The following is a 22,533-nucleotide window of genomic DNA, read 5'->3' as shown; positions in this document are numbered from 1 at the left end:
AATTGGCATCTACCCTGCAAGCTTGTTCATATAGGGAAATGTTTTAAAATATTTTTATTTCTTTCTTATATCATTTTGCTTGCTGCATCTTTTTATCAAACATGCTACTGAATACAACAGTCACTTAACAAACTAAACAACACTGACCAAAGAGTTCGACAAAACAACCTACAACTTATAGTTTCAGATCAGTTCACAGAATAAAAAATAAAAAACTACACAAAATTGAATAGGCTATTGAAAAGAATTTACTAATCCTTGCAATTTACTAACATCTTACAGAATAACTGAGGCCAGTAGAATGCTTACATTTCATAATGGAATAAAAAACAAACAAACCGGCTTAATTTTTAAAAATTGAATGAACTAAAGTGGGATACAATTGGGATATCACTGAACAAAAATGTCATCAATCCCAGAATTGTTCTAAACAATATAGTGAACACCCCTATTCAGGATCATTGGCTACTTGATGTCACTGAGGATTTCTTCGATTTCTTACTCATGTAAATCTTGTTGTAGACAGTTTTGGTTCTTACTGACAATAGAAGATCTAAGAAAAACCCAACAACACATGCTCCGGCCATGACAATAAACACTAGCCTGTAACAATGACCTCCGACGCACGTGTTACCTCCTCCTTCTGTTGTTGTTGCTTCCATATCGTAGAGTATACCGGCAAGTAGACCGGAAAAGAGGAAAGAGCCAAGTGGAAGGTTGAGGATGAGAATATTGTAAATGAGACCGTAGTATTTGAGTCCAAATAACTCTGATGCTGTTGGGACGGTAACAGCAAGGCGCACTCCATAACATATGCCAACAATAATGGAACCGATGTAAAGTGAACCGGGCATAGCCAGAGCTAAGAGTATGTAGCCAACAGCCATCAGAATCTGAGATATTGCATTCCAAAGAGGTCTAGGAGTTCCAGATTTCCTGTTAACAAGAAAATTTGTCAGAAAAAATAAACATCATATAATAGACAGTTCATAATTGATGAACAAACAATAGAAGTCAATATAATTTAAAAAAGACTCATTGTTTTGTCTTGCTACATGGGATCACACAAAACATGAGGACATATAATAAGGAATTGGCATTGCAATTTGCAACTAGGCAAGTACTCCCTCCGGTCCTTATTATAAGAAACAATTGACTTTTTTGGTTCATAGAATAATTAATGTATCTTGTTATAAATATAGACTAGATACATCACTTACACAATGAACCTAAAAAGTCAACTTTTTCTTATAATAAGGACCGGAGGGAGTAGTAAATTAAAAAAAAAGCACATATTCCACTTTACACGAAACTTGACCACAATTGGCAAATGAGTAAAGTCAACCACAAGGCAACTAGGTATACTCCAAATTCTATTCACACTCATGACATTGAGATCTAAAAATATATTGTCAATTCCACGAAACTCCACATAACCAATCCAATAAGTTAAATTGAGTGGTTTTAAATTAAACTTTAAAACTTTTCAACTATATCATAAATTAAACTAATCACTTTCTTCTTTGGAACAAAAGAGGGCCTATAAGCTCAGCCAAAAAAACAAGAAACAAACTAAACACGAAATCTAACAAGTCTAGAGAACGAAACCCTGGTATCATCATCACAAAGAAGTTTCTTCAACTCAACTCAAAGAATGTTTCTTCATAGTCAAACCATTAGGCTGTAAAAATAATGATTCCCTCAAAAAAAAAAATTGTTGTAATAATAATGAGTTAATTTTCCTTTCAAAAAAATAATGAGTTTATTTTGAACATCTCTTACAAAAGAGGGTCAAAAGGCATAATTAATTCTAAAAAAAATAATATCAATCTTTATCTTTATACTCAAAATATATTAAAGCAAATTTGATTATGCGAATCATTTTCAGTTATCTCAATGATCGTATAAACGTGAGCCTATAAATATGGTGGTAGTTGAATATTTAATTTAGCTTTCCATAAAAGGCTAGTTATGATTAGGTAATAATAACAAGAATTAAAAGCATAAGCTAAAAAAAGGGAGAATAGTACTTACTTGATGAAATGCTCTGAAACGGAACCAGATACAATCCTTCCAAAAAATCCCCAAATGCTAGTTAATGAAACAAATAATGATACATCCGTATACCCGAGAGCCAACCCGATTTGACCCATATTATTCATCACTGCCAAACCCGTTCCAACTCCACATAGAAACGAAACAAATAATATCCAAAAATCCAAACTCTTCATCACTTCCATAATGGTATGCTCCTCCCCTATTGCCGGTTGTCCCTTAATCACCACCACCTCCGTCTCCGCCACAAGAGCGTCGGTGACGGTTGTTTCACTTTCCTTTTCACCATTTTGAAGCAATGGTTCTCTAACCCTTTGACCCTCTACATCACCACCAACCCGACCCGAATTTCTACCCTTGAAATATGCATAAACCGGAATCCCCAATGGTGAAGCCAAGAGAACAAGCAAAACAGCAACGAAAACTCTTGATACAAGTGTATTAGCATTAGGTACAAAACCATAAGCTAAGAGATAAACGGCGAGTACAACGGCAACGGCGTTGCAGATACCGAAATACTTACTTTCTTCACTGTCTTCTGCCGCGGTGGTGGTTTTTGCTACCGGAACTTCACGGAGGAAAAACACACCGGTGAGACAAACGATGAATGGGATCAAAGCAAGTGTTAGAAGAAAAAAAGCAGGGTTATCTGCTACTAGAGCTGAACAAAGATTTGTGAAAATTGCAGTGCTTAATCCAACATAGCCTTTTAGAATCCCTGAAACTGGTCCTCTGTTTCGCCGGAAGTTTCGAATGCATGTCACCAATACTGCAGTGTTCATCCATGTTGTACTGTTCCCTCCCATGCACAAGAACACACACATCTACCAAAAAAAGATAATCATAATAAGAATTAATCAGGATTCAAGAATTATACTAAAGATCCAATTTCGTCACACAATTTTCTCGTGACCCAATTCAGTCTCAGACTCCAAATTAGTCTCTGACATGACAAATAAGTCCTCCGACTCAGAGAATAATTTGTCATATGACAAAATAGTCTATCGAGTCGAAAGACTAATTTGTCAGTTATAAGAATGTCAGAGACTAATTTGTATGTGGTTCATAATATGGACTAGATACATCATATCATATTAAATGAATGAATTAATTTTGTTTGTAGTTAGTATTAATTGATTAAGAGGAAAAAGTGAATAGCAATGTTGGGTTGTGTGAAGTACCTGCCAATAAGGAAGGGGTTGAATGTATTGACCAACAACGAGCCATTGAACACCATAACCGATAAGACCTTCAAAAGAACCGATAAGAAGAATGGCCCAGGTGGGTAAACGGTCGGAGGCAAGTCCGGCGAGAAGACCGAAGGCTTTACCGACGTCTTTAGCGACGGAGAGGTTGTTGAGCTGTAATTGGGTGAGGTGCATAAGGGATTTGAGAGCATCGGAGTAGTTTGAGAAAGTGTAGTTGTTGCCGGAGATGGCTTGAATCCAAACGGCGGCGACGAAACCGAGCCATTTTGTAGCGGTGGAAACGGAAGGAGTATCGGAGATTATTCCCATTGATTTAGTTTGAGTGGAAAAAAGAATTTAATGTAATGTGCCTTTTGATTGACACGCTTGTTTTACATTTATAATGTGTTCTCTCTCTCAAAAAAAAAAAATGTGTGTCTTTCAACAACTTGGTTTATACTCAAAAAATAAAAATAAGCAACTTGATATTTGAAGATCAGTGTCGTTCACTTTTAGAGATTTTTTTTTTAATTTCTTTTCGAGGGTTTTAATTTCTTTTTTGATACTCAAAATTATTATTATAATATTATTTGAAGCAAACAAGATAAATAGATGAAAGAAACGCGTACGGAGAAAAAAAATTGCACTTTTTTTAAGGATTTTTTTAAAAAGTTGAATAAAATAAAAGAGGAGTCGTCATTTTTGTCGGTATTTATAAATGGGCCCATGAGTAAGATGGATCGTGGACCGTCCTTTCAAAAGGAAAAAAGAGGATAGTCGACCGTACCAATTTGTATATCTCAAGTTGATATTTATTTGACTATTATTGTTTAGTTGGTGAGCTTGGAGGGACAACAAACTCCATTTCTTCCACTTGATAATAATCTTATTAAGTTAATTAATATACCTAACTACAAATTTAGGTTTTCACGTGCATTAATTGTTTTTTAATAAGATGTTTACACCAAAAAATAAATCGGCGAATTATATGGTGACCATTATGTTAAAATGAGGGTACTCGGCTATCAACCGCATCACAAATAATTGAGTTGGAGTTAAATGATGTAAGATTTGGCGACAAGTTAATCAATTATCGACGATTGAGAGGGTTTGTATAGGCCAAATTGAAAGTGTTTGTCTATCAGCTGCATCACAATAAACTAACATTAGAATAAGTTAATATAAGATCGATTGACGACTCAACATGGTCATTAAATCTTAATGGAGGCTATTACTATATTTTATTTTGAAGGGCATGATATTATTATATCTTATTAGGGTTGTGGTAATGTTTGATGAGAGTTTAAGAGGCTACAACATGGATTTGATTCAGTACAAAGGTTATATATTCATATTCCTACGTATGTGCATGATAAAGGAAGTAGTTAAACATAGATAAAATTATATATAATTGACCCACAAGGTTGTTTTTTACAGACAAGGATAAGCATATGTCCCCCTTATAGGAACTAATCGGCTAAAGCTTATAAAAGAGGCTCTGTTGTGACAAAAAAGGGACAAACACTGAAAACGGAACCCCTGAGATCATTCTCAAAAAAGGACCTAACCAGATACATAAAACCTAATAGCTTTAGTCTGGCAAATCGTAGACTAGGTTCTCTTATCGTACTCATCACAAGTAAAAGACCTATTCCCTCGATAATAAGGTGATGGACGACTAATATGGAAGATTATAACTTACCGACGAGATAGTTTTGGGTTGTTACTCAGCTTACATGATAGTTATTTGCATTAATGGTGTTAGCCATTACTTTACATAATGTAATATGGTAGTTAGTCGTCTCGTTCCTGACATTTTATGGGTCTTAGGCTAAAAGTGAGAAAATGACCCCCTACATAATACACTTTAATACATTATTTTTGTTTTTTTTTTGGACCCTTGTGTGTTTTGGTATATAAGCCTTTACTATAAAAAAATGTTTTGTTATATATGCCCCCATATTTTTTGTTTTCCCCTACAAACCTAGACCCTAGGCGGTCCCAACCCCAAGCGTATGTTCAGGGTCGGCCTTGTTAGTTGGTGGGTCAAAAATGTGGCAAACAATGTTAGTGTAGATTTCTTAGTTATTTTAAGTCTATAAATACCTCATTGAAAACATCACTTCGACTCAATCAATCAAATAAATATTTACATTTCTTTTATTGTTTTCCTTTATCGCTTTCCTTTTTCATGTTTTATTAGATAACAGTTCACCCGTCAACACTAGACACTCTTTGGAGTAGTCTATGAACCCACGAATGAGAAACAAAATTCATTTCTCAGCATAATCGCTTAATTATAAAAGGGATAATGGTCACAAGTGCAAAATAGTCTACATATCATTTTATCGGTTGAGAAAACGACAAATCAAGCAAGCAAGCGATTGATCATGTTATCACACGGCTAACCAGCTTGGCAAGAAATTTTGCATGACAAAAATAATTGCCATGTTTAATAGGACCAATAAGGTGAATGCACCATTCATTTTTACAATGCAACAATAACCATGTGTTCATGCATAATTTTCACCAATGATTTCTTCGAATATGTTTACTGCTACTTGCCTTGGGGGCAAGCGCGAATGATGTAGTTAACAATGCATTGGAATATATCATTATAAGAATGATGACTTTTGGGACAATTGTTCTGGTCTGACCAAAAGGCTATGCTCGACAGTCCATACTCCAAACATGAGTCGAATACTAGAAGCGGACCTACATCATGTCTTTAGTCCACCAAGTTTTTTTACCATGCAGATGCCCAATCATGTGATAACCCAAAATGTTATCTACACATCTGTAATGCTCCTCCAACAGACATAAGTTTTAAATTCTCAAGAATCCATAACGCTTCTTACCCTCCATAATGGACTAACGTATAAAGGTTACGATACCTCATCGTCCGTAACCGCTTCCCAACATTTTTCATACTTGAACCCATTAGGCTCTGCGCTATAACCCATAAAAGGCACCTTTTGTTGTCTTGTCAAGTACAATTCAATATAAACCAAACCTATCACTCCTGCTTTCTTACAAACTTGAGCATCAACGTTCTTGCGTGTACCCCTAACTCGCAGTCAACACTATAAAGCTCACTAAACTTCGCTCTTATGATCAACACATACCAAATGACATTCTTTGCAATCCTTTTCAAGATATATGTAATGAGATGTATGCTTATGCAAGACACGAAGCTAGAGGTAACCATGACATTGATGTTGTTTCTGAGGTCATATATCAAGGAGGCAAGGCATACCAACTTATCGACGAGGGAAAGCTAAACAAGTTTATTAGGTTTTACTTGATTACTATTGCAAATATGGTCTTGAACTCATTTTGCACACTATTAAGCCCAAGATCCACACCTTTATTTCCACCCCTTGACAATGATTTTAATGTGGTATATAATCACAAGAAAAGAGGTAGATATGACCCGAGACATTTCAAATGAATTCAAACTTTGAAACGTCATATGAGTGCCTTGGCTACTCCATCATCACCGTGATTGCTATCTCACACTTTCAGTCTCTCTCTTCTCCATTATCATAGTCATCGATGATCACAATCTCTTTACTAAATAATACATTACAAAATTGCCTCTAGGGCTGAAAAATACTTTTTTTATTTAAAAAAAAAATTATCTATTGCGAAGATGGAAATGAGATGGAGATATCCAAATCCGTCAAAGATGATGATGAGATTTGATTTCTCATATCTATTAGATATGAGTAAGATAATAAATAAGTATACAAGAGCAATCTATGAGAACTGGAAAGGTAAAATTTGCCCCAGCCCGTCTATTGTCATGCCTAATTTTTTATAAATAAGAACCAATTTTTTTTTTTGAATTTCAAAAATTTCACGTTTATGTGTACTCCTATATCACCCGGACAGTGGAGACAAATACTGCTGTCATATATACGTGTTTCGGCCGTGAAAGTCTAAAAGACAGCCCATGCACTGTGGACTGTTTTGATTCAGCAGCCACATGATAAAACTTGCGAAAATATTTGTAACCTGTGGACCCATGTAGCGATAAGCACTCTAATCATTTACATTTCACAACTTATATATTTGAGGAAGAAGAATTGGATTTTGCTTTTGAAGATTGTTAATGATAATAAGATAAGATCTCTCAAAATAAAAATAAAAATGATAAGATAAGATGCTCCGCCTATAAGTTACTAATACTTAAACGTACGGCACTTTATTGTCACCAAGCGACGACACATTATAATTTTTTCACGTGAAACTTTTTTTTTACACCACGTCAAACTTTCAACATAACATTTTTAGATTAGGGATTTGCTAGAACACACCCACTAGTTTTTATGTGGGAGTGTTTTAGCAAGCTACACCTTAAGGTGTATTTAACTACTTTTTAGTTATAACTTGCTAAAACACACCTTCTAAAAAATAAGTGGGTGTATTCTAGCAAATGCCTATAGGAGTTGCTAACATACACCCACTTATTTTTTAGAAGGAGTGTTTTAGCAACATTCACCTTAAGGTGTATTTAACAACTTTTTAGTTATATCTTTGCTAAAACACACTTTAATAAAAATTAGTGGGTGTATCCTAGCAAACCCCTTTAGATTATGCCTATGTTTTGAATTATGCTCGCGCCCTGCAGCCGTTTGAAATTTACCCTTGCGCACCTTAAGTAACGTTGCGCACCTTAACTCACGCTGCGCAAGTTAAGTGACGCAGCGCAAGTTAAGTAACGCAGTGTTACTGTTTTTGGACAAAACCCATCAGTCCAAACTCCAAGCACCATTTCTTTTCCTCCACCTTCAAAAACCCAAAAAGTGCGATTTTTGGGGTCAAAATCCTCATCCCAAATCATTGCAAATCGTCATGAAGCAAGTTTCTACGCTCATCAAGCACCAAATATCAAGTATTGTATCATCAAAACTCATCTCATTTTGCTGGTTTTTGTGCTTGGTTCGTCTGGTTTTCGCAGACAGTAGGGCTAGGTGCGCAAGTTAACTTGCGCAAGTGATGAAGGATGCATGACTTAAGTCACGCAGAGGTTAATGTGTTGCGTGACTTAAGTCACGCCACTGTGCAGTCATGTTTTTTGAATTTTGTGCGCCACATTTGTTCTTGGTTAGCTTGTTCCGCAAGTAATTTATTTATTCTTCCTTTGTAATTTTTTTATTCAATAGATATATAGGGAGATGGTTGACAATGTCGCGGATGATGACGTTGAACCGAAACCGGCCAAAAATGGAGCTTCCGGTGAAGGTTCCGGCAAAGGTTCCGGCGATGTCAAACCAACCGTTAATTTGAAACCGTTTAAAGTCCAAATTCCAATTCAAGCTCGAATTGGTAAAATTGAAGAACCTAGACCGGTACCTATCGGTGTTATTTGTGAAGCTCGCGACACCGCCTCATTTTTTACAACAAATGCAAGATGGAGAGAGCGAGAAGAGTTACTTACTTGGGTTCGTCGACAAGGGGTAAAGGCCGGATTTGGTGTTTTTATAGATAAATCCGTTTTAAAAAGGTCGTACTTGACGATGCAATGTGAAAGGAGTGGGATATACAAGTCACCTAAGACAAGGAAGAAACCGAACCTTGAAGGCATCGGCTCAAGGAAATGTAATTGTCTGTTTAGGTTGAAAGGTTTCTTTGATAAAGATACAAATGATCGGTGGCTTGCAATGCTTTGTGGAATGCACAACCTTGACTTGGAGGAAAAGTTACAAGGACACCTTATTGCGGGTAGACTTAGTGCGGAGGAGAAGAAAAAAGTTATCGAAATGACAAAGAGCCTGACGGTGCCTCGGAATATTCTCACCAATTTGAAGCAAAATAACAAAGAAAGTGTGACAACAATCAAGCAAGTGTACAATGTGCGAACAAGATGGCGCAAGGGGGAAGAGGTGACATGACAGAGTTGCAATTCTTGATTTCGAAGTTGGTGGAGCATAAATATGTCTATTACACAAGATGCAATAGTGAGGAAACCACTCTTGAAGACATCTTTTTTGCTCATCCGGAGTCAATTAAATTGCTCAACACCTTTCCGATCGTTTTGGTCATGGACTCTACATACAAAACCTACAACTACCGAATGTCGTTGTTTGAGATAGTTGGTTGCACCTCTACAAAAATGACGTATTCCGTTGGTTTCACCTTTCTTCACTTTGAACTAGAGGATAACTTTGCTTGGGCACTTACGATGTTGAAAGGTCTCTTGTCCTCAAAAGACAACATGCCTAAGGTGATTGTCACCGATAGGGATGGTGCTTTGATGAATGCCGTTGGCACAGTTTTCCCTGAAATATACACCATGCTTTGTTATTTTCATATTGGGAAGAATGTAAGGGTTAAGTGCATCACGGATTGTAAAGTTCACCCAAAGCCTCCTAAGGGTGCAAAGGTTGACAAGAAAGAATTGAAGAAGAACAAGGTGAAGAATAGAGAAGTTGTTGAGAAAGTCGTGATCGCTTGGAGAGAGTTGGTCGAATCTCCTACGGAGGAATCATGTGCAAGTAATTTATTGAAATTCAAAGAGATATGCATGCCATTTCCGGAATTCATTAAATATGTTGAAACCACGGTTCTTGGTTCGTCTGGTTTTCGCAGACAGTAGGGCTAGGTGCGCAAGTTAACTTGCGCAAGTGATGAAGGATGCATGACTTAAGTCACGCAGAGGTTAATGTGTTGCGTGACTTAAGTCACGCCACTGTGCAGTCATGTTTTTTGAATTTTGTGCGCCACATTTGTTCTTGGTTAGCTTGTTCCGCAAGTAATTTATTTATTCTTCCTTTGTAATTTTTTTATTCAATAGATATATAGGGAGATGGTTGACAATGTCGCGGATGATGACGTTGAATCGAAACCGGCCAAAAATGGAGCTTCCGGTGAAGGTTCCGGCAAAGGTTCCGGCGATGTCAAACCAACCGTTAATTTGAAACCGTTTAAAGTCCAAATTCCAATTCAAGCTCGAATTGGTAAAATTGAAGAACCTAGACCGGTACCTATCGGTGTTATTTGTGAAGCTCGCGACACCGCCTCATTTTTTACAACAAATGCAAGATGGAGAGAGCGAGAAGAGTTACTTACTTGGGTTCGTCGACAAGGGGTAAAGGCCGGATTTGGTGTTTTTATAGATAAATCCGTTTTAAAAAGGTCGTACTTGACGATGCAATGTGAAAGGAGTGGGATATACAAGTCACCTAAGACAAGGAAGAAACCGAACCTTGAAGGCATCGGCTCAAGGAAATGTAATTGTCTGTTTAGGTTGAAAGGTTTCTTTGATAAAGATACAAATGATCGGTGGCTTGCAATGCTTTGTGGAATGCACAACCTTGACTTGGAGGAAAAGTTACAAGGACACCTTATTGCGGGTAGACTTAGTGCGGAGGAGAAGAAAAAAGTTATCGAAATGACAAAGAGCCTGACGGTGCCTCGGAATATTCTCACCAATTTGAAGCAAAATAACAAAGAAAGTGTGACAACAATCAAGCAAGTGTACAATGTGCGAACAAGATGGCGCAAGGGGGAAGAGGTGACATGACAGAGTTGCAATTCTTGATTTCGAAGTTGGTGGAGCATAAATATGTCTATTACACAAGATGCAATAGTGAGGAAACCACTCTTGAAGACATCTTTTTTGCTCATCCGGAGTCAATTAAATTGCTCAACACCTTTCCGATCGTTTTGGTCATGGACTCTACATACAAAACCTACAACTACCGAATGTCGTTGTTTGAGATAGTTGGTTGCACCTCTACAAAAATGACGTATTCCGTTGGTTTCACCTTTCTTCACTTTGAACTAGAGGATAACTTTGCTTGGGCACTTACGATGTTGAAAGGTCTCTTGTCCTCAAAAGACAACATGCCTAAGGTGATTGTCACCGATAGGGATGGTGCTTTGATGAATGCCGTTGGCACAGTTTTCCCTGAAATATACACCATGCTTTGTTATTTTCATATTGGGAAGAATGTAAGGGTTAAGTGCATCACGGATTGTAAAGTTCACCCAAAGCCTCCTAAGGGTGCAAAGGTTGACAAGAAAGAATTGAAGAAGAACAAGGTGAAGAATAGAGAAGTTGTTGAGAAAGTCGTGATCGCTTGGAGAGAGTTGGTCGAATCTCCTACGGAGGAATCATGTGCAAGTAATTTATTGAAATTCAAAGAGATATGCATGCCATTTCCGGAATTCATTAAATATGTTGAAACCACGGTTCTTGGTTCGTCTGGTTTTCGCAGACAGTAGGGCTAGGTGCGCAAGTTAACTTGCGCAAGTGATGAAGGATGCATGACTTAAGTCACGCAGAGGTTAATGTGTTGCGTGACTTAAGTCACGCCACTGTGCAGTCATGTTTTTTGAATTTTGTGCGCCACATTTGTTCTTGGTTAGCTTGTTCCGCAAGTAATTTATTTATTCTTCCTTTGTAATTTTTTTATTCAATAGATATATAGGGAGATGGTTGACAATGTCGCGGATGATGACGTTGAATCGAAACCGGCCAAAAATGGAGCTTCCGGTGAAGGTTCCGGCAAAGGTTCCGGCGATGTCAAACCAACCGTTAATTTGAAACCGTTTAAAGTCCAAATTCCAATTCAAGCTCGAATTGGTAAAATTGAAGAACCTAGACCGGTACCTATCGGTGTTATTTGTGAAGCTCGCGACACCGCCTCATTTTTTACAACAAATGCAAGATGGAGAGAGCGAGAAGAGTTACTTACTTGGGTTCGTCGACAAGGGGTAAAGGCCGGATTTGGTGTTTTTATAGATAAATCCGTTTTAAAAAGGTCGTACTTGACGATGCAATGTGAAAGGAGTGGGATATACAAGTCACCTAAGACAAGGAAGAAACCGAACCTTGAAGGCATCGGCTCAAGGAAATGTAATTGTCTGTTTAGGTTGAAAGGTTTCTTTGATAAAGATACAAATGATCGGTGGCTTGCAATGCTTTGTGGAATGCACAACCTTGACTTGGAGGAAAAGTTACAAGGACACCTTATTGCGGGTAGACTTAGTGCGGAGGAGAAGAAAAAAGTTATCGAAATGACAAAGAGCCTGACGGTGCCTCGGAATATTCTCACCAATTTGAAGCAAAATAACAAAGAAAGTGTGACAACAATCAAGCAAGTGTACAATGTGCGAACAAGATGGCGCAAGGGGGAAGAGGTGACATGACAGAGTTGCAATTCTTGATTTCGAAGTTGGTGGAGCATAAATATGTCTATTACACAAGATGCAATAGTGAGGAAACCACTCTTGAAGACATCTTTTTTGCTCATCCGGAGTCAATTAAATTGCTCAACACCTTTCCGATCGTTTTGGTCATGGACTCTACATACAAAACCTACAACTACCGAATGTCGTTGTTTGAGATAGTTGGTTGCACCTCTACAAAAATGACGTATTCCGTTGGTTTCACCTTTCTTCACTTTGAACTAGAGGATAACTTTGCTTGGGCACTTACGATGTTGAAAGGTCTCTTGTCCTCAAAAGACAACATGCCTAAGGTGATTGTCACCGATAGGGATGGTGCTTTGATGAATGCCGTTGGCACAGTTTTCCCTGAAATATACACCATGCTTTGTTATTTTCATATTGGGAAGAATGTAAGGGTTAAGTGCATCACGGATTGTAAAGTTCACCCAAAGCCTCCTAAGGGTGCAAAGGTTGACAAGAAAGAATTGAAGAAGAACAAGGTGAAGAATAGAGAAGTTGTTGAGAAAGTCGTGATCGCTTGGAGAAAGTTGGTCGAATCTCCTACGGAGGAATCATGTGCAAGTAATTTATTGAAATTCAAAGAGATATGCATGCCATTTCCGGAATTCATTAAATATGTTGAAACCACGGTTTTAAACCTTAAGGAAAAATTTGTGAGGGCATGGACGAATAAAGTCTTGCATCTAGGGTGTAGAACCACCAACATTGTTGAATCGGCTCATGGAGTGTTGAAAAGATATTTGAGGAGTAGCGTGGGTGATTTGGCATGTTGGGATGAAATTCACAAGATGTTGGCCGTGCAATTTGGTGAGATACAAGGAAGTTTTTGGAGGAACAAAACGGTCTTTGAACACAAATACAAAAAAATCAAGATGATGAGAGTTGGAGGGTTATGTATCTAGACACGCATTGAAATTTATCTATGATGAATTGAAACGCTCCAAGACATTCGACTTTGGTGAGGAAGATTGTGGTTGTGTGCAAAAGACATCGTACGGGTTACCTTGTGCGTGTATTATTGCCATGAAGAGCAAGCAAAAATTGCCTCTTGTCTTTGATGATATATACCCTCATTGGAAAAGGTTGTGTGTACAAGGAGAAAAGATTGATGATGATTTTTCCATAATGGAGGAGTGGAATGACATTCAAGAACTTCTCAAGAAAAGCCCTTACAATATGAAACTCCACATCAAAGAGATGATGCGTCAAATAACATTTCCGGAAACCACAATTTTGTCTCCGCCTTTGAAAAAGGAGGTAACCAAGGGAGCACCTAAAAGGAAGAGGACTACACTCAAAGTGTCATCATCGGGTCGAATCCCCTCTAGATGGGAGACTATTGACTCTCAAAATCCGGATAGTCAACCTTCACAACCCAAGAGGTCACTTCCAAGGAGGAAATGTACAATTGGTGTTGCGCCGGGTAGATAAGTGGATGACCACTCCGGATATGGGTCACATTATTGCTTCTTGCTACAAAAGACCCGTTGTTCTATTGACTTTGCCCGAAATGGGTGGTGTATGTGAGATATATTTCCCAATCCGAAGTGCTTCTCCACTTAATCCACATTCCAATATCATGTGTCTTTGCTTAATTCCCAACCACTATCTTCATGTTATTTTGAAGGAAGGTTGTCCGTTACCACCGAGTTGTAAGGAGTGGATGAACAACAAGATTGGTGAGGCGGAGAATTGGCATTTTGCGTTTTTGGATAGACAAAACGCTTACAATGAACTCATGTTCAAGGAGCCGAAACCGCCAAAGAAACCAAGAAATGAGCACAATCCAATTGTTTGTGATGATACTCCCACTCCGCAAAAAAAAGGAACAAGAATTTGAATGGACGGAAGACATGGAAGAAGACGACAATTTAGGAATGTCACTAAACCTCTTAGATAGGTTATTATAGGTTAGGACAGTTATAGGTTGGTCGGTGTTCGTCCTATTTTTTGGTGGTATTACACCCCGACGTATTTTTTGGTGACCGGTTATGTAATTTGGATATTTGTTACCAATATGTAACTAATATTATATATATTAAATGAAATGAATTATTTTTTTTGCGGCCGGTTATGTCACACCAATTATTGCTCGCATTACTTACTTTGTCAATAATTATTCAACTACTTATTTTATATCATTTCTCTCATATTTGTTTTTCATTATATTTTTGTGAAGTGAAACATGCCAGAAGATGCACAAGATCCGGTTAAACTTGAAGTTCGTTATGTAGATGTGAAAAAAAGGGCTTGGTTGAATGTAAACCCCGCTACAAGTTGGACGAGTTGAAGGCAAAACTTGGCGCCTTCTTTATCCAAATTGGTTCAAATCATAGAACACATCTTGTCATAGTAAATGTGCCAGGCCTGGACTTGGGGGAGGATAAGGAAGAGGACTTCTGGAAGACCGTGTATTATCCACAACTTCTCAAAGATGATAGCGACGTTAATTTCATGTTTAGGGTAATGGTTGAGAATAATACTTTGTATCTTTTTGTCCGATCCGTTGAAGTGTAATCATTATTTAAGTGTAATAGTGTAATGTTTGACCGTTTATGTGAGATTATGTAATTTTATAAATTTATGGACAAATTTGTGTAATTTGGATCGTTTACGTGTCATTAAGTGTGTTTAATTGATTACGAGTCATTACCGGCGAATTTGTGTAATTTGGACCGTTTGGATCGTTATGTGTGATTATGTGATTGTGAAAAAACGATGTTTTTGTGTAATTTTGATCGATTGTGTCGTATTATCCAATAATCTTGTTAAACTGGCATAAGTTGGTTCAATTACGAGCATCTTAAGGTTACGGGTCTTTCATGACACATATTGCATTCAATGCATATCAGTACAACATTTATTGTTGTATTAATATATCAATAGTGCATGAGTTAACTCGTGCAAGTGTTACCACTATGCGTGAGTTAACTCACGCAGTGTTTTACACTTGCGCATCTTAATTGACGCAGCGTTAGTTAACTAGCGCATAGTTTTACACTTGCGTGAGTTAACTAGCGCAAGGGTAAATTTGAAACGGCTGCAGGGCTCGAGCAAAATTTGCTGGGTGAAGAGCATAATTCCTATGTTTTTTGTTGACAAAACAGCTTATAATTCTCGTTTCCGGCTTACTTACTCGGCATATAATGTTGTTTTTGGATTTCCAAACTGTTGTATTTGGATTTTCCAAATTCTATTATCTACCGAAGTTGTTACTAGGTTGAGTCACGACCAGGTCGCTCTCTTTAAGACGTTTCGTGGCACTACCCAAAATTGTGCAAGGTAGACTATCAACCACGCCGCCTCCATGATAAAACAAGTCTAGCTACAACTGTTCGATTAACTACTGCACTGTAGTTAATCGTTCGAGAATTACACCTTCAAATATGGTACTAAGACCACTCTTTAATATTGAAACCACTCAAATTAATATGATATTATTACCATTCTATTATGGTGCTGAGACCACTCAAATATGGTGTTACCACCATTCTAACTTTAACTTCTCCAAAACATCAATATGGCACTACGACCACTCAATTATGGTGATACCACCATTTCTCATTAAATAGAAAATTATTGAAATAATTTATATACTGTTAAGATCATTCTTAATTCCGACGGGACATTAGTTATACAAAAAGGGACTATGATCTTAATATTATTCTATATTCCGAAGGGACTATGAACTTAAGACCACTCTTAATTTCGAAGGGGCATTAAACCGAAAAAGGGACTATGGTCTTAAGAACACTCTTAAAATATGGTTCAATCGATTGATCGAAGCCACTCGATACGGTACGTAACCGCTCTATTTGATACCGAAAGGGACAGAAAGGAGTAGAAGCAGAAGAAACTTGTTAACACAAGTCGGAGGGAGAAGAGAAGAAAAGAATTCCCGACAACTCAATGAAATTCTTTTCGGTGTGTGGAATGCACTATGTGAGTTCTCTATTTATAGGAAAAATTCACAACTAATAAGTGAGAAACTTTGGGAACAAGTAACATATTACTTTGTGATTAAGTAATTCACATATTAGATCTAGTACAAAAATATCGTAATTGAGTACCAAAATATATTATATTGAGTACAAAAATATATTATATTATGTACAAAAATATTTTAGCAAAACTTGGGGACTAAGAAAGCACTTTCTAATAATGATTAAATTAATTATTTAATTTATCATTTCCAAATAATAAAATATATATCAATATATATTTTTTCTCTAGTGCTTATGGACCCCCATTAATTAGAGGTACACCCCCACTATATAAACACTACTAATGTGTGTGTTCCATCCGATGTGGGACTTTCACTTTTTTCAATTCACACAACACTAGTTCTACCCAACATGGGAATTTGTGTTTAGTCTTTTTAACTCAATTTCCACACATGTTCCAACAATCCCCCACTTGAATTTAAAAAATGGTTTCAGAAGTAACGTCAAAAACGTCTCCATAAGATTTGCTAGTAAACAAAGGTGTCGCCTACGACTTGAACCTTTGCATATCGAGTAAAATTCTGATTAACAAGAGTTGCTTACAGCATCGAACTCTATCTCAGACATAGAACCCACACACAAACCTTTTCATAAGGTGTATTCTAAAAGCCCGTGCATTTATGGCCTTGCACGTGTATCCCATTTTTAACGAACGCTCTAGGTATTCTGCCCCGAATCCCATAGGAACCGGCCCTTAGTTCCACATTCATATAGGTGAGTCTATCAAGAGCACTCCTGTAGCTATGTACTCTACTCCAAATAGAGTATAGATCTCATTAAGAGTTTCTATTATCTCATCCTTCTATCGCTGCAGGAATCATGCTTTCTTACTTTTATCATAGCATGTTCTATCACTTGTGACTTGTTATTACCCATTGAACCTATTTCTTGGGATCTCCAGTCATGTAGGTCGGGTTACCATCACTTGTGACCTTTGGGCATTAGTCCCATCCTATTGGATGTGTTTAGGACTTTCTTTTTAGTAATTCCTTTCGTCAAAGGATTGACTATTCTTTATCAGTACGTGCACGATCTACTTCAACTGTTCCTTTTGAGAGTAGCTAGCTCTCTAATCTTTTATGTCTTTGTGCCTTAATAATCGTCTCTTGCCATTGTAGTAACGATTCTCAATTTTGTAATAGCTGCAGACTATCACAATAAATTAACACTTCTGGAAACAGTTTTACCCACTAAGGGTTCTCAGCTAGCAAGTATCTTATCAACTTGCTTCTTCACTAGTTTTCTCTAGTGTTCTCATCCCAGATTAATTCCATAGTGGACTGAGTCAATATCATTTGTTTTAACAAACAACTCCTCTAGTGATGCTCAATGTACAGTCACTAGTCGCTTTAAGACTCATCTGAAGGATGTTCTATTTTGTATCTTGTACCATTCATGTACAATATGATACTTCTTATTTGTATCTTGTACCATTCAAGTACAATAGGATACTTATCATAATGTAATCTTAGAGTCATAGTCTTTTAAGGCACCTCATGACTCTTTCAATAGCATGACAATGCTTTTCTTTTGTCTACTAGTAAACTTGCACAAGATTTTTACGACATCGACAATGTCGGGTCTAATACATTCACTGGCTTACCTAAGGACTGCCAATGATGCTCGCATATTCTATTTGTTTAATTTCATCTCAAGTGTTCTTACACTTGGATCATAATATATGCTTGCAAGTTTACATTCAAATAATAACATTTTCTTAAGATCTTCTCAACTTTGTGAGATTTATCAAAAAAGTTCTCTTTTCTGATCTAGTAATCTTGAAACCAAGAATTACTTCAACTTTGTCTAGGTCTTTCATATCAATGTTGTTGATAAACAATGATTTCACATAATTCATAACATGAATCTTTAAACCAAGTATGAGCAAGTTGTCTTCATAGAGACATATGATCGTGCAAATATTATTTGTCACTTTCATTCACTTTATACTCATTCGATAACATTAGAATGTCAAATTTTTCATGTCATTCCTTAAGAGTTTATTTTTAAACCTCACAAAGAATTATCTAACTTACATAGCTTGTTTTCTTGTCCATGAATCGCAAAACTTTCAAGTTGTTCCATATAGATTTCTTCTTTCAGTTCTCCATAAAAAAAAGCAACTTTCACATCCATTTGGAGTACTATCGAGTTATGAACGGCGGCTAAAGGGACTAGTACTCTTATGGATATGATTTTCGTGACTGGTGAATGAATGTCGAAGAAGTCTATATTTTTCTCTTTGTCTAAAACCTTTGACTACAAGGAGAGCCTTGTATTCATCAACCGTACCATCAGATTTTAGTTCCTTTTTTCAAAATCCAAATACAAGCGATTAGTTTTGCAACTATGAGACAAGTCAACCAAGTGTCATGTTTTGTTAGACTCTAGAAAATCCATTTCATCGTTTATTGCTTCTTGCCATAATTCAGCATCCAATGAGGATATATCTTATTTAAGGCTTAATGGATCTTCTTCCAATGTATAAACCAAGTTCATACTCTTTAGCAATTCTAGCTTTCTTACCTCCTTGAGGTTCTATAACATCTCGTATGATGTTTTCATAACTATTTCTAATTACATGAATGTGATTAGATATAGTGCCCCCACTAGTTCTTAATATACAAGGGGAATTTTGTTTACCCCCACTAGTGCCCCCACTATTCTTTAATTTACAGGGGTACTTACTTCATAGAAATCAACATCTTTTAAATTCTATGATCACTTTAACATTTAGGTCATAAAACCTATATGTTTCGTTATTTATCGCATACCCGATGAATACACATTCATAGGTTCTACTAGTGAGTTTAACTCTCTTGGGTTCAAAGTCCGAACTTATGTCAGACAATCCCAAGTTCAAAAAATAAGACAAGTTGAGTTGTATTTTCTTCAAAAATTTCTTAATTAGAATTTTTGTTCTTAGACTTGGGTTCTCTCTACAACAAAAATTTCAATTTTTGTTATAAAAATTGAACATATCAAGCGTATCAATTTTATTTTCCAAAATTTACAGTCATCAATAAATATGATAAAATATCATTTTATCATTTCTAGTTTATGTGTCATCGAGTTCACACATATCATAATTTATTTAAGTTTTAGAGATTCATATTCTCTAAATTCATTTATATGAACTTTTGGTTCATATATCTTGACTGCAACAAATAAAATTGTCTAATCATATAACTTTGGAATTAAATCCAAGTTATTCAAATTTAAAATTAAAAGCTTGTTCACGTGATAAATTTTGATATGTCAAATATTAAAATCACACAACTAGTAAAATAGAAGGAGAATTTAATTTTTAACATACCATCAAAGTGCAGTCTTATCCCACAAGAATGCATGATACACAAGTCTCTCTTTTTTAAGTCCGAGTCAACTCAGTCTTATTCAATAGAAATCTGAGATTCAGATTCTTTCTTATTTTTATAAAAAATATTTGGAAAAATATCTCATATAATTTCTAGTTAGAAACAAAATGACCGATCAACTTTAGATAATTTGTTTCTTATCATGATGATTATATATAAACTTTACATAACCATTTCATGTTACTGTTTCAAAAGAAAACAACACGTAAGGATGTGTTGCATCCGAAAGACTTTTGAGTTCATCAAAATAAAATGGCAAACCTCACATTATTTTATTTTTCGGTCCATGCCTTTTCTAATGTTGTGTAACAAACTCGTCTTGTTTGGTTCTGTAACAAATAATTTGTTTTGTAACAAATTATTGTTTCACTATATGTCTCTGATTTCGAAACCATATTTCAAACAAATTCAACGTATTTGAATTTTTTTGTGTTTGTTATTTAAAACAACAATCACTTCATCGTTTCAGTCAAAAGATGTATTTCTATAGCTTGATTTATCCTTAATGTATTTAGGGACAACTTAACCTCAATAAGTAACTTCTTCGGTAGACATAGCAGTACCAAACGTCTTAAAATTGTTGTTTTTGGATTTCCAAACTGTTGTATTTGGATTTTCCAAATTCTATTATCTACCGAAGTTGTTACTAGGTTGAGTCACGACCAGGTCGCTCTCTTTAAGACGTTTCGTGGCACTACCCAAAATTGTGCAAGGTAGACTATCAACCACGCCACCTCCAGGATAAAACAAGCCCAGCTACAACTGTTCGATTAACTACTGCACTGTAGTTAATCGTTCGAGAATTACACCTTCAAATATGGTACTAAGACCACTCTTTAATATTGAAACCACTCAAATTAATATGGTATTATTACCATTCTATTATGGTGTTGAGACCACTCAAATATGATGTTACCACCATTCTAACTTTAACTTCTCCAAAACATCAATATGGCACTACGACCACTCAAATATGGTGATACCACCATTTCTCATTAAATAGAAAATTATTGAAATAATTTATATACTGTTAAGATCATTCTTAATTCCGACGGGACATTAGTTATACGAAAAGGGACTATGATCTTAATAGTACTCTATATTCCGAAGGGACTATGAACTTAAGACCACTCTTAATTTCGAAGGGGCATTAAACCGAAAAAGGGACTATGGTCTTAAGAACACTCTTAAAATATGGTTCAATCGATTGATCGAAGCCACTCGATACGGTACGTAACCGCTCTATTTGATACCGAAAGGGACAGAAAGGAGTAGAAGCAGAAGAAACTTGTTAACACAAGTCGGAGGGAGAAGAGAAGAAAAGAATTCCCGACAACTCAATGAAATTCTTTTCGGTGTGTGGAATGCACTATGTGAGTTCTCTATTTATAGGAAAAATTCACAACTAATAAGTGAGAAACTTTGGGAACAAGTAACATATTACTTTGTGATTAAGTAATTCACATATTAGATCTAGTACAAAAATATCGTAATTGAGTACCAAAATATATTATATTGAGTACAAAAATATATTATATTATGTACAAAAATATTTTAGCAAAACTTGGGGACTAAGAAAGCACTTTCTAATAATGATTAAATTAATTATTTAATTTATCATTTCCAAATAATAAAATATATATCAATATATATTTTTTCTCTAGTGCTTATGGACCCCCATTAATTAGAGGTACACCCCCACTATATAAACACTACTAATGTGTGTGTTCCATCCGATGTGGGACTTTCACTTTTTTCAATTCACACAACACTAGTTCTACCCAACATGGGAATTTGTGTTTAGTCTTTTTAACTCAATTTCCACACATGTTCCAACAATCCCCCACTTGAATTTAAAAAATGGTTTCAGAAGTAACGTCAAAAACGTCTCCATAAGATTTGCTAGTAAACAAAGGTGTCGCCTACGACTTGAACCTTTGCATAGCGAGTAAAATTCTGATTAACAAGAGTTGCTTACAGCATCGAACTCTATCTCAGACATAGAACCCACACACAAACCTTTTCATAAGGTGTATTCTAAAAGCCCGTGCATTTATGGCCTTGCACGTGTATCCCATTTTTAACGAACGCTCTAGGTATTCTGCCCCGAATCCCATAGGAACCGGCCCTTAGTTCCACATTCATATAGGTGAGTCTATCAAGAGCACTCCTGTAGCTATGTACTCTACTCCAAATAGAGTATAGATCTCATTAAGAGTTTCTATTATCTCATCCTTCTATCGCTGCAGGAATCATGCTTTCTTACTTTTATCATAGCATGTTCTATCACTTGTGACTTGTTATTACCCATTGAACCTATTTCTTGGGATCTCCAGTCATGTAGGTCGGGTTACCATCACTTGTGACCTTTGGGCATTAGTCCCATCCTATTGGATGTGTTTAGGACTTTCTTTTTAGTAATTCCTTTCGTCAAAGGATTGACTATTCTTTATCAGTACGTGCACGATCTACTTCAACTGTTCCTTTTGAGAGTAGCTAGCTCTCTAATCTTTTATGTCTTTGTGCCTTAATAATCGTCTCTTGCCATTGTAGTAACGATTCTCAATTTTGTAATAGCTGCAGACTATCACAATAAATTAACACTTCTGGAAACAGTTTTACCCACTAAGGGTTCTCAGCTAGCAAGTATCTTATCAACTTGCTTCTTCACTAGTTTTCTCTAGTGTTCTCATCCCAGATTAATTCCAT

General features: G+C 36.4%; 1 protein-coding gene and 2 pseudogenes across 1 annotated transcript; 2 read left to right on the top strand and 1 right to left on the bottom strand.

Moving 5' to 3' along the window:
* Positions 1 to 237: 237 nt before the first annotated feature.
* On the bottom strand, positions 238 to 3,611 carry LOC146931300 (protein NUCLEAR FUSION DEFECTIVE 4-like). The gene is made up of 3 exons (XM_085702779.1): positions 3,237 to 3,611; positions 2,035 to 2,879; positions 238 to 936 (listed from the first exon to the last, which is right to left on the bottom strand). The coding sequence occupies exons 1-3, from the start codon at positions 3,570 to 3,572 to the stop codon at positions 459 to 461; spliced, it is 1,659 nt and encodes a 552-aa protein (XP_085558905.1). The 5' UTR covers positions 3,573 to 3,611; the 3' UTR covers positions 238 to 458.
* A 4,811-nt stretch (positions 3,612 to 8,422) lies between these two features.
* On the top strand, positions 8,423 to 9,843 carry LOC146931299 (uncharacterized; annotated as a pseudogene).
* A 210-nt stretch (positions 9,844 to 10,053) lies between these two features.
* LOC146931298 (uncharacterized) lies at positions 10,054 to 11,474 on the top strand (annotated as a pseudogene).
* The last annotated feature ends 11,059 nt before the right edge of the window (positions 11,475 to 22,533 follow it).

Source organism: Medicago sativa, chromosome 4 (genome assembly GCF_051527215.1).
Source record: "Medicago sativa cultivar Bolivia chromosome 4, Bolivia_mono, whole genome shotgun sequence".
Lineage (NCBI taxonomy): Eukaryota > Viridiplantae > Streptophyta > Magnoliopsida > Fabales > Fabaceae > Medicago > Medicago sativa.
This window is presented reverse-complemented; position numbering and strand designations above follow the sequence as displayed.